Source organism: Astatotilapia calliptera, chromosome 7, assembly GCF_964374335.1.
Source record: "Astatotilapia calliptera chromosome 7, fAstCal68.1, whole genome shotgun sequence".
Classification (NCBI taxonomy): domain Eukaryota; kingdom Metazoa; phylum Chordata; class Actinopteri; order Cichliformes; family Cichlidae; genus Astatotilapia; species Astatotilapia calliptera.
In genome coordinates this window covers 55,184,009-55,195,860 of record NC_137428.1, presented here as the reverse complement: position 1 = coordinate 55,195,860, position 11,852 = coordinate 55,184,009, and the positions used below count along the sequence as shown (strand labels likewise).

The following is an 11,852-nucleotide window of genomic DNA, read 5'->3' as shown; positions in this document are numbered from 1 at the left end:
AGAATAAAACTTAATTGACTTTTTGATGGTATTTTACACACAGTACTGGTACAGAATCTAGAAAATGTGGGAAAATACTGGCATCATATACAGTACTTAGCTACTTCTGAAGAAATTATGATGGGACCCTAAAAAAATTACTATGAACAATAATGGATTTCTATACATTTAGTCAGATGACCACTTTTGTTGTAAGATTCAGATAATTATGTATTCAAAGTTTTTAAATGACATAACAAAGAAAAGTATTTCTTTGTGCCCCCCTTCCCTGTTAATGCCCTACCTGGCCCCCTGGACAAACGTTGCTAGACCCGCCCCTGCACAGTTACCAGCTGTCAGCTACTTAGAAAAGGATCCTGGTGTTATTTGTTTCTCAGAAACAGTTCATAACTTCCCTTCAACTCATTCATGTCACCTAAAAGGTAAATCTGTTTCTCCATCACCTGTTCAGCTCTGATGATCCAGTAAGGACATCTCCTGGTTGCATCTTCATGTTTCCCTCTCACCACATATCCAAACCGACATCATGACCAGCAGCTTTTACAGCTGTGGCTCCAGCAAACATCAGTTGATACTAGAAATTAATATCAAATAAATTCTAACAACAGCTGATCAAGCTTTTCATAACTTCTTACCTGAAATTCAGTTCACCTGACACTCGGACTGGCGGCCGCCTCGGGTCTGTCCTCCTCCTGCCTCCCCTTTCTCTCATCCACCTACTGGCCTCCACCACTTGCTAATGTTACTGAATCTGTGGAAGCTCCGCGATAGCCACCACCAAACAACTGAGTTATTTTTACACATCTCCCAGCATCTGGCCAATCCACCACCTTTCCGTGTTTATACCGTTACGGAAAAACAAACAAAGATCGGCCCATAAAAACGAAAAATCACATCGGCCCACCGGGCAAATGCCAGGCATGCCCGATGGCCAGTCCAGTGCCTCGCAGCAAAAAGGTCTTGGGTATAAATCTGTAATCTGGCCAAGTTTGCAGTGGGTTCTCTCTGGGTACTCTGGTTTCCTGCCACAGTTAAAAGTCACGCAGTAATTAGGATTAGGTTAATTGTCGTTTCTAAAATATCTGTGAACATGAGTGCAGATGGTTGTTTGTTTCTCTGTGATAGACTGGTGACCTGTCCAGTACTCTGACTGTCACCCTATCACATCTGGGATAGGCCCCAACCTCCCTGCAACCCTGGTAAAGATAAGAGGATGGATGGAGTGGAAGTTATGATAAATGCCTTAACATTTTATGTTAGCCAGACCCTAGACTGTTGAACACTCCAAAAAAATAACTCATTTAATGAACTTAAAATAATCATGGAAAGGATTTGCACATTAATAAATGGCTTTCTATTACGATTAAGCATTTTTGTCACACTAACGTAATTTGCATGGGTTGGATCAACTCAATTAAATTAAGTTGGACTCAAATGTAGTGAAACAGTTGATTCATCATTAATTAATCAAGTGCATTAAGTTGGAATAACAGAATTGCATAATGCTAAAATAAAGCAATTTTAATTATGTGGAAATTCTTTCCATGATTTTTTTATGTTCATTCAAAGAGTTATTTTTTTGAGTGTGCTCGCCCAATTTAAGTCTAATGCTCCATCGCTGTATTTGGCTCTTTGTCATTTTCCTTTTGATATTTCTGACACCGGATTTGTCACGTGGTGTGTGAAATTATTCTCCTGTAGGAGGTTTGTTCTATTGAGGAGCGCCTTTAGTTAGTAAATGTCAAAGTCACATCCATCTGAATCCCAAAACCCACAATTTCTCAGCAGCACAGTGTCACTGTGAATGTAGAAGGAAGCACTTTGTACCCTCTTGCTGGTGAGCCACGCTTTGCTTATTATATGCCATGGATGTTTCCATGCTTCCAAAAAGGCAATTAAGACATGTAACAATTTTGCATGTTATGGCTTATTACCAACAGCTGCCACAAAAAACTGTGTCTGTATTATATCCGTGTAAAAACCAGCTAAACACCTAAACATCACATGCAACTTTCCCCACAAAAATCTTGCTCTTGTTGTTTCCTGGACCCTTTAAATCATGTTCAGGCCCACAAAACGCCCCACAAAGGACAAAAAGCAAACAGTGGGAATGCACTTGTATTGAAATAAGCACTGCTCTTCACAAGAGCTGCATAAATACACTTACCTGCACCCTTTTCTAATCATATGACAATCACTTACATTTATGGCCAATGCTGTCTCTTTATCTTAAAGCGTCTGTTCACTATGCACTTAGTAGCGGCTCAAGGGCCTGAGAGAAGAGCATTAAAAGGATCAATATCAAATCAATAAATGGTTAATGGTTCTCGTGTGTAAGTTTATGCTTCTCAGTGTGCAAATGTTCTACCTAAAAGTGCAAATATGCCCAGAAAAGTGTCTAGCAAGGTTTCTGATTGTAACAAAAGGGGGGGGGGGGGGGGGGGGGGATGAAAATGCAAACCAGACTGCTGATACATGATCGATTGCAAATAACTGTTAAATACGAGGTTATATTTGTAAATCATAGAGCATAATGCACAAAACACGCTGTAGAAAAACCACTTATTCTAGATATGACTGACAGAACCCAAAGATATTTTTCTGCTGTGAACCATGCCTTAAAATTCTGCGGTCGGAAACACAGACGCTCAAAGATCAGCCGCATGACTCTGCACTGGTGCTGCGCGCTTTGCCTGACCCTGGAGCCACCGCAGAGGGGCCCTTCTGCCTTAAAACAGGCAGTCTGCGCCTTTTAGGTGACGGGGGACTGTGTAATATGAGTCGGGATGAAAACTGCGCGCTGAATCCGGCTGCCAGTCCAGATGCTGTTCGCTGGAGAGAGAGAGGAGGTGCATGATGGATCCCGTCCCACTGCTGCTCATCATCGTCACATCTCTGCCAATTTGCTCGGCAGTCTACACTGGGCCCCTGCAGCCCGAGATCTCCAATGGCACTTTCCATCACTTCTTCGTCCCGGATGGAGATTACGAGGAGACAGAAGATCCCGAGAAGTGCCAGATGCTGTTTAAATTTTCAGACGTGTATCCATGCGCGGCCTTAGAGGACAGTGACTCTGTAGTGAGGGAGGACTTCGTCCTCACGAAGCTGCAGGCGGAGGACTCGGCGCGCCTGCTCGAGGGCATCGGCCGGACTGTGGCCCAGGATCTGGACGGAGAGGACAGCTACGGAAAGTTCCTCCGGCGGGAGATCTCCCAGATCGGCGAGGCTTTTTCAAACGTGGACAAGTCCCTGGTGGAGCTGGAGGTGAAGTTTAAACAAAGTCAAGAGACTGAGCTAAGGGAAGAGCAACAGCTGAACGGGCATGTGGTGAAGCAAGTGGGTGACGTTAGGGACGCACTGAAGGAAACCACCGACATCTCGCTGGGCCTGAAAGATAAACATGAGCTGCTGTCTCTCATCATTCGCAGTCACGGTACCAGGCTGAGCCGCCTAAAGACTGAGTATCTTAATGCTGGTTCTTAGTGGGGCTGTGGGAGCTTTAAGTGTGTGTTTGTGTATGTGTGTATGAAAGAGAGAGCGAGAGACTGAGGAAAAAGAAAGAGCGAGGACGCTCCAGTTCATTAACCAACTGGAAAGTTTATTGTGGCTTATGAATATCCTTCTTAAGCATTTGAACTTCTCTGACCTTTGGTTGTTCCCATTCCTTGGAGCTGTGTCACTGAAGGAGCTCTAACAGAAATATTAGCACATTCCTCTGAATCAGGAGGGAACAAAGAAATGTGGACATAAGTTATGTCTGCAAGGAACCCTCAGTGCCACCCCAGAGGAGAAATCTTATCCAGAAGAGAGAGTGTGAAAACAACCCCCCCCCCCCTCCCCCAACATGGATTTATTGTCAGTAAAATATGTAACTCTGTATGATTTTAACTATGCTGTTCACGCTGTTAGGTTGTCATAACTGATCAAATAAATATTAAATATCTGATATTTCTCCCTTTCTTTCAAGCAAGACAAAATGTTCTTCATTCTTCTCACCACATCAGGACTTTCAGGTATTTTCTTTTTCAATGTGAGACGTCTCCCATCCTTTAAAATTTGCGATGTGCAATAAGAACTCGAAATCTTTGAAATTGTAATTTTTTTCACTTTCATCACTTTCATGTGACCCTCCTCCTCCCTCATGTCTTGACATCACCGTGTTTGCTGTTGGCACTACAAGTGGCAGGCTCGACTGTCCCTTCAAGTGGCCGTGGTTAATTGGCGTCTGAAGTCTGTCACTGCCTCCCACTTCCATCTGGAAGTAATCTGCTCGAGTATGAAATATGCTTCTTCAAAGGCCGTCACTGTCATCATTATCTAGTCTTTTGTCTGTCATAATCCACGCAGTTCGAGGTTGACATGAGATGTTACTGTGTTTAAACTCTGAGCTGTTTTGGATTATGTCATTTTTACTAAAAATAGGCTTTTAACTGGCAAGTTGTTTATATGCCTATAAAAAAAGCCCTGTTTTGCTCTTGAGTTTATTTCAGAGACACTGTTTATGGATGGAAAATTGTTTTGAATTTCCAAAATAAGCATTAACCCTGGCTAACAGGGTCACACATAAACACATCTGTTAGGCAGTCTTCATTTGAAGTGCCTTGGATTTAATATCACAAATGCCTTTGGTGGTAATCTCTGTATTTTCTTTCTCTGACTACCGTAAAATGTTCTTATTCCAGCCAACGTCTGCAACAACCACAAAGTAACAGCTACAAGCATGCCCACTTTTTTTCTTTCTTACTTTTTTTTGTTAACAGAGATGATGTCTATGCAGATGTGAGTGAGCCAGATGGGCTGCAATGGGCGCAACTGGGTGTGATTTCCTCTGTCTGGTTTTCCTCACAGTCCAGCTTCCCCTGAGGGACCCCTTTTTAAAAAAACAGCTCTTTCTTTCTTAGCACAGTGCAGACCAGCACAGCAAAAACCCAGAGCTGCAGGAGCTCCTGAGAAACCCTATATGTCTATACAGCTCTTAATTTCCAGGGGCACAGTACAGGGCTCCAAGATTTGATTAAAATATTTGGACAAAATTTCCACTGTGTTAGTAAAAGTGGAGCTATTCGCAAAACCTCTCATAAGCAACCTGCCCATCATAGTTAATTTGTCTTTTTTGGCTCTGATATAAATCCACCTATAGGAAAATATTTTTTTCCCGCAAGATTAGATTCAGATCCACGCTGCTTAGAGGCACGACTGCCCGAGCGTTAAGCATGCTGTTGAAGAATTTATTCTCCTTAAGAAAAAGAAAGAAAGGTCAAGAATGCAGACCACAGTCGACCTGAAACTACTCTGACCCGAAAATGACAGGCCTCTGGGGTGCTATTGTTAGAAAGGAGAGATTTGTTAAGTGCTCCATCTGCTACTAGTCTTACCGTTATTATTACTGCAATGAAACGACTGATCGTTTTAATATGATTCAACTGCATCTGACGCTCTTTTAAGGAGCTCTTGTTCAATAAAAATAGAGATACTGTTTAACTTCTCAAGTTTTTTAACACATCTCAGTGGACCAGCTCCATGACAACAGAGAAATTTCCCACTGAGCAAAGTCTGCCTTCTGCTAAAGACCATGAAAGCTCTTGAAAGAGCAGGAAAGTGAACCTTGAGATAAGACTTTTTTTCAGATTGCTGTGTTGAAGGCCAACCCCCCCCCCCCCCCCTTTCACATACTCAGGAGCAGAATTAATTTTATCCTTAACAAATGTTGCTGATGTAACAAGACAACATAACTAAGTCAAAGACGAAAAGAAGTGAGAGCTTTAACTTCAGTAAAAAAGAAACACTTATACCAGTGTGGTATGCAGGGATGTAAGCAAAAATCCTACATTTAAAATTAATTTTAGTATAGGAAGTATTGTTAAAGAAAACAAAATGCAGAATAGCCCATTCGGAAGGGACGGATGACCTCTTTCACTGCTTAATTGCAATGAAAAAGCATTACTTTGCTGTAAGTGGAAAAGTTGATTCCTTACTCTATAGTAGCTGGTGATCAACTATAACTATTTATGTATATCAGTCTGTCTTATTTTTTTATATTTGTAAAGTCATTACTTAATTGATGAGAAATGGAAAGTACAATATTTTTTTCAAAAATATATTTTAGAATAAAATACCAACATTTAAGTACAATGGCCTTCAAACTGTACTTTAGTAAATAGTCCTTGCTACTTTCAGCATCCAGGCCTATGGAAAACTAAGTACACTCTTACTGCTTCCACTGAAATTCAAAGAGTAAGGCACAGTGAGGTGCTACTAATTACTTGATTACACTTGATTAATTAATCATCTGTATGTGTGAGCACCCTTGTAAAACCAGATGTTTTGGCAGTTTGATGTCTGCAGCATTCAGGTGGGTGTTAATGGAATACCAAGAACTGTTCCTGCCCATCAATTTGAGATGAGTTATGAGGCCATTTCCAAACAATTTGAAGTTCATCATTGTGCAGTGAGGAAGATTATTCACACGTGGAAAGCTTTCAAGACACTTCAAGCTCAGACTGTGCAATGCTCGGAGAAACTGCCAAAAACAAAACAAGAGGTACATCTCAGACTCTGCAGGCCTCAGTTAGCATGTTAAATGTAAAAGTTCATGAATATCACAATCAGGAAAACAAATGTGGTTTGTTTGGAATGGTTGCCAGGAGAAAGCCTCTTCTCTCTGAAAAAAACATGACGGCACAGCTTTGGATTGCAAAACTGCATCTGAACAAAACAAAAGGCTTCTGGAACAATTTCCTTTGGACAGACAGGACCAAAGTGGAGATGCTTGGCCATAATACACAGCACTCATCCTGGAGCGAACACTTAATACTAACTGTCAAGCACGGTGGTGGAAAAGTGATGATTTAGGCTTGTTTTGCAGTCATGAGTCGACAATGAACTCTTCTGTATAGTCAAATGTGAAGCCATCTGTCTGACAGTTAAAGCTTGGTGTAAAACTGCATTATGTAACAGGTCGATGGTCCCAAACGCAGCAGCAAATCTTCAACAGAATGGCTGAACAAAGATGTTGCAATGGCCCAAAGTCCAGACCTGTTTGAAATGCTGTGATAGGACCTTAAGAGAGCTGTGCATAAATGAGTCCCTCAGTGAACTGAAGCCACGCTGTAAAGAAAAGTTGGCTACAAGCTACTGAATCATGGGCTGCATTTAGCTTTTCTTTTCACAAGACTCCACAGAGTCCCATTTGACCTTATATAGAGAAAAGCATACACGCTTTTTACTCCACTTATCTGACATGGTATTAGTCACTGTTGGGGTTGGGGTTTTTAATGCAAAGCATACTTAAAGTTCAAGCAATTGAATGCACTTTGGCCAACAAGCCATGGGTATGTAGCATAATTAGACCACCTACAGCACCGGATGACTTTTTAATGATGTGGGCACATGTAGGACATGTATGATTCCTCCTCATTAACCACACAGTCCTTTGTATCATTGATACCAGACACTGTAACACTGCAAAACAAACCAGTCTTCACAATTCGTTTGAACAGTTAGATACATTTACAACAGAGGACTACTGTTTGTTTACATGAAAAATGTTTTCATGTTTCCAGGGGCTGTTAACGGAATAAAAAGGAGCTCTTTGCAATGAATTAACGGTCCACTAAGAGAGTCTGTGCATCCTCTGGCAAATGATTTTATCACTGAATATATTTTGTTCATTTATGATGGAGAGTGTCTGTTTACTTAAATCTCCAGTGACTTAAGTAAACAAACACTGTGCCTAATCAACAACAGGGATTTATTTGAAGACTGCAGATGAAGATTGCCACAATCTGAGCAACAGAATAGCACCGATGAGCAGCAAAAGTTCAGGAAATGAGTGAAGCCAATATTTGAATTAGCTGTCAGAACGATTAATTTTTTTCTTAAAACTAGTACGCATGAAAAAAAAACCACCTTGAAAAATTATCAGCAACATCAGTGTGTTAATCTGTGAATTGTCAGCATGTTGTGATCCGAGAGCTTTGGATGAAGTTATCCGGACATTCCTCATTTTATGTGGCCCTGCTGTTTATAAACATAGATTGAATTTCCACTGAAGCGTGCAGGCGGAAAAAAAATTACTTCACTTTCATGTTCTATTAAATTTGGACTGATTTATTTCTGTCAGTTTTGTCACTCAGTTTTGGTCACTGACGCACATTTTGGCCACTGACATTTGCACATTTAAGCATTTAGAAGTGGTTGCATAAAACGGTGGCCTGCAAGCAGCTCCAACACCAAGAGAAATAAATTCAGCTGCAGTTTTAAAACAATGCTGTAAACGCCTTGACTCGGTTAGCAGGCCTCTTCTGCCTGCTGGCATAACAGTGAACACATGTTAAGACATAAGACAACCACAAAGGTTTTTTTTGCTTTTGTTTCTTTTTATATGATGTCTGTTCAGTGCATTACATGAGGGGGGAGGGAAAAAAATACTTTTGCATGGCTCTTTTATTTTTCAAAAATATTCCGACAGGGGTAAGACCTCAAGAACAACAAAACACTTCCCTCAAACACAGTTTGGTCTAATGCTCATTATTTTTTTTCCTTGAATAAACACAAATGCATCTGCATACATACAATTCATAAAGTACATGTACATATCTTGTTTTGAATGGGTACATAATGATACACAGTTGCCCTTTGAAATGTGAATTACAAGTCCATGGTTTGATCTTCAGTTCCCATTTGAAAGTTGTGCTATTGACCTCCTGCCAGTGCATCTTTTTCTCTTTTTTATTCTGTTTTTCTTCTCAAACTAGCAGATTTTACAAGAAGAAATTGTTATATTCTCCTCTTGAAGAGCAAGCAATGACACTCAACAGTTTATTCATAAAGAGGGACAGAAGAAAAAAATCAAAAAGCACCAGAGGAACTGAAACCGTCTTCAGTCAAATGTCACCTCTTTATCATTTCCCATGTGAGTGCGAGCAAGTGTCCCATGCTTTCTCTGTGCCTGGCTAAGTGAAGGCTTTCTCTTCTCTCTGAGTCCCTGGGTGAAGCTGTCTCTGGAACAGGGCTCGTCACTGTTTCACAGATGAGACAGGTGTCTGTTTGGTATGCCCGCGGCCTGTCACACACAGCCGTTCTCCTGTCTGGGCTTGTGCACCGCACTGGCCTGTGGGGGGTAGAGGGAGGGAGCGAGTGTGCACAGGAAGCCAGCCAGCAACGTGAGGCCCAGTCCACCCCACGCACAAAACATGGACCAGCCGTAACCATGACTGATGTCCTCTGGTATGCCAAACATGTAGCGCGGATAGCGGGACAGTTCAAAGTTGATTCCGGCCACACACGTGCAAAGGGAGATTATGCAGCACGTCCCTGCCAGAGAGCGAGGATGAAACAAGTCAGCAACCCGATTTGATCCCCCCGTTTTGATGCGCCACGGTTAATAAAGACCACACCGCCCCTCTGCGGTGAGTCGGGGCAGTGCTTTTTATGTAAAGAACTTCTTACCTCCCATGAGGAAGAGAAGTCCGGCGACATACTGCATCAGATCGTGGTCTTGACAGCAGCCCAGAGCGCCTATGATCCAGCCGAACATGATGATGGATATGGCCATTCCTATGAAACTGGCAGTCATCCTCTGGAGATCTGCAAAAAAAAAAGGCACAGCAGAAAACACCGTGTATGTCAGGGGGCGTGCTCAGTTTTTCTACATTAATTCATCAGATTAAAAAAAGGTAACTCACGAAGCGCGTGCCACTCATCCTGCCTTATTGTCTTCGTCAGATTGATTGGCAGATTTCTGGGGAGCTCTGATGATGAGTAGTAGTATTTTATTGGTGTGCAGCGTGGAACCAATCCTGTGGATGTAAACAACACAAAAAGGATGTCTCACATTAGCACTGAGACGAGATGAAGAGGATATCACAAGGCTCGCTCCTGCCACCCCCCACCTCCCAAAAATACGCACCCAGCCCCCACTCCACCACCGCCCACCCATCCACCCACACCACTGTGGAGTAGCTTATTGTACGCATCCCGAGGCTTCTGTTACTACAGGCTGCCCTTTTGTGCTGGGGCGAGAGAGAAAAACAGCACGTCGATCGCATTGTAACTGTACTCCGTGCGATACTGCGTAGGCCTCGAGGGTCTTTGCGCAGCATCAGCACCTTGGATAGCGCATTCGTGCACAAAGTATTGTTACCGACAGCGCCTGTCACTCGACACAAAGCTTCCGAAACAAACACGTTACAGCACAAAAACACGAAGCCCGACACCAAACCTTTAAAGATCAAATCCTCCGTCTCCAAGTCAAACCCTTCTCTGTGGCACTTCCTCCACAGTCCGGTGACGGTGGAGTTGAAATGCCGACTGCAGAGAGACTCCATTGCCGGGGCAGGAGGCAAGAAGTGCCGCTTAGCCCGCAGCAGCATTTCGCCGCTGACACTGGAGCCCTTTCTTTCAACGTTTTTCTCCTTTGGCAGCATCCGAAGCGGAAGGTTGTTGTTGGAGATGTAAATGTAGCCGGGGTCGTTTCTTTTGTTTGAGTAATTCTTGCAGCGTTCCCGGTGCCTCCTGGCGTCAGTCTCGTACCAGTTGTCGGTGCTGATCGCCACCGCGATCAGTCCCAAAGCGCAAAAAGCCAAAAACAGACCTGCCACGGTTAAAGTCCTCATAGCAGCCATGTTCCATGCGTATCTCGCCTCTGTGCCGTGATATTTCCACGGGACAGCGGGACTCCGCTCCTGGCTGCTGCTGATGTCAGTGTCTAAGGTGGGGAGGAAATTTGGCAATACTTGGAAATCGGAAATGCTGATCAATCGGCGAAGCCCTCATTTCTCTAATTTGTCAAGCATCCCCTAAAAGAGCCATATTCGGGGGCGGAGGATAAATAGATTTGGGCCTCGATGTGCTATTTTGGTTGTCTCCTCTATGCCTCTGAACTCAGTCTAGCCTAGATACTGGCCAGTTCAACGTTTCTTTCCAGTAGATGGAGACAGAGCAAATATTTGAAAGCACGAGAAGCCCCAGACCTGCACTTTACGCACCGTGGGTCACGGTTTGCAGTCGTCATAAACACGATTTTCTGGGGTTAAACAAAATAAAGGAACCTTTGCCGTCTTTTAATAGACCATGTCTCAAGGCACCTCAGCTGATGTGTTCCGTGAAACACAAAAATGCAGACAAACAACCTGCTTTTCTCCCTGTGGTGTGCTCACAGGAAACAGTTTCATCACAGCCAGCAGACTGCCTCTGGTAAGTTTCCATTAAACAGAGGCAAAGATGTCAAAGCACAGCGTAATAATGTTTGACTCATTCGATTATTTTAAAAGAAGTCATAAAAATCCACCTCCATGCCAGAAAAAAAAGTCAGAAGGTGGTTATAAAAATCTCAGTGTTGTATGTATAAAAACGTAGACAAGTTACAGGGACAAAGTGAGTCCAGCTCTTTCCGTCTTTTTTTCACTGGTTTCATCTCATGGTCAGAACTTCCTCAATTGAAACCATAATGCCAAACAAAAAGAGGAACAAGGCTGGTCCAAACTTCACTTTTGGTTTCGACTGCTGCCTGCAGTAGCGATTAAAAAATTCCTGTGTGAATAAACCATACTCATTGTAATTGAGAGTTAGAATCTCATAAAGCCTGCTTTCCTCTTCAATTATGATGTGTTAAATGAAATAAGTGTTGCATTATCTTTAAGTTTAATCATGTTAGGAATGAGTGCAAAGATTAGAGTTAATGTCTCTCTAATCACATCAGTTGAACTGATGAGAGAGAAGAGTTGAAGCAGGGAAGGGCTCGTCATTTAATATGTGATAACCTTCTCCTCTCACTGCGTCTTCTTTAAGGGTGTGAATGTTTTCACAGACATGTGGAGATGTTTTGCACTCAGAGTGTGCTATAACACACA

General features: G+C 42.7%; 2 protein-coding genes across 2 annotated transcripts; one reads left to right on the top strand and one right to left on the bottom strand.

Moving 5' to 3' along the window:
* The first annotated feature begins 2,673 nt into the window (after window positions 1-2,673).
* On the top strand, window positions 2,674-3,946 carry fibina (fin bud initiation factor a). Its single transcript, XM_026175704.2, has one exon. The coding sequence runs from the start codon at window positions 2,854-2,856 to the stop codon at window positions 3,481-3,483; it is 630 nt and encodes a 209-aa protein (XP_026031489.1). The 5' UTR covers window positions 2,674-2,853; the 3' UTR covers window positions 3,484-3,946.
* Window positions 3,947-8,427: 4,481 nt separating this feature from the next.
* Window positions 8,428-11,108, bottom strand: tmem276a (transmembrane protein 276a). Its single transcript, XM_026175695.2, has 4 exons — window positions 10,223-11,108; window positions 9,687-9,800; window positions 9,451-9,588; window positions 8,428-9,315 (listed from the first exon to the last, which is right to left on the bottom strand). Exons 1-4 carry the CDS (start codon window positions 10,623-10,625, stop codon window positions 9,068-9,070), a joined length of 903 nt encoding a protein of 300 aa, XP_026031480.1. The 5' UTR covers window positions 10,626-11,108; the 3' UTR covers window positions 8,428-9,067.
* Between the last annotated feature and the right edge of the window lie 744 nt (window positions 11,109-11,852).

Excerpts from the sequence above, each read along its gene's own strand:
- fibina (XM_026175704.2), top strand. The coding sequence starts at position 2,854 with ATGATGGATCCCGTCCCACTGCTGCTCATCATCGTCACATCTCTGCCA.
- tmem276a (XM_026175695.2), bottom strand. The coding sequence starts at position 10,625 with ATGGCTGCTATGAGGACTTTAACCGTGGCAGGTCTGTTTTTGGCTTTT. Across the intron at positions 9,801-10,222 it reads GGAGGATTTGATCTTTAAAG|GATTGGTTCCACGCTGCACA; the intron begins GTTTGGTGTCGG and ends TTACATCCACAG. Across the intron at positions 9,316-9,450 it reads ACTTCTCTTCCTCATGGGAG|GGACGTGCTGCATAATCTCC; the intron begins GTAAGAAGTTCT and ends GCTCTCTGGCAG.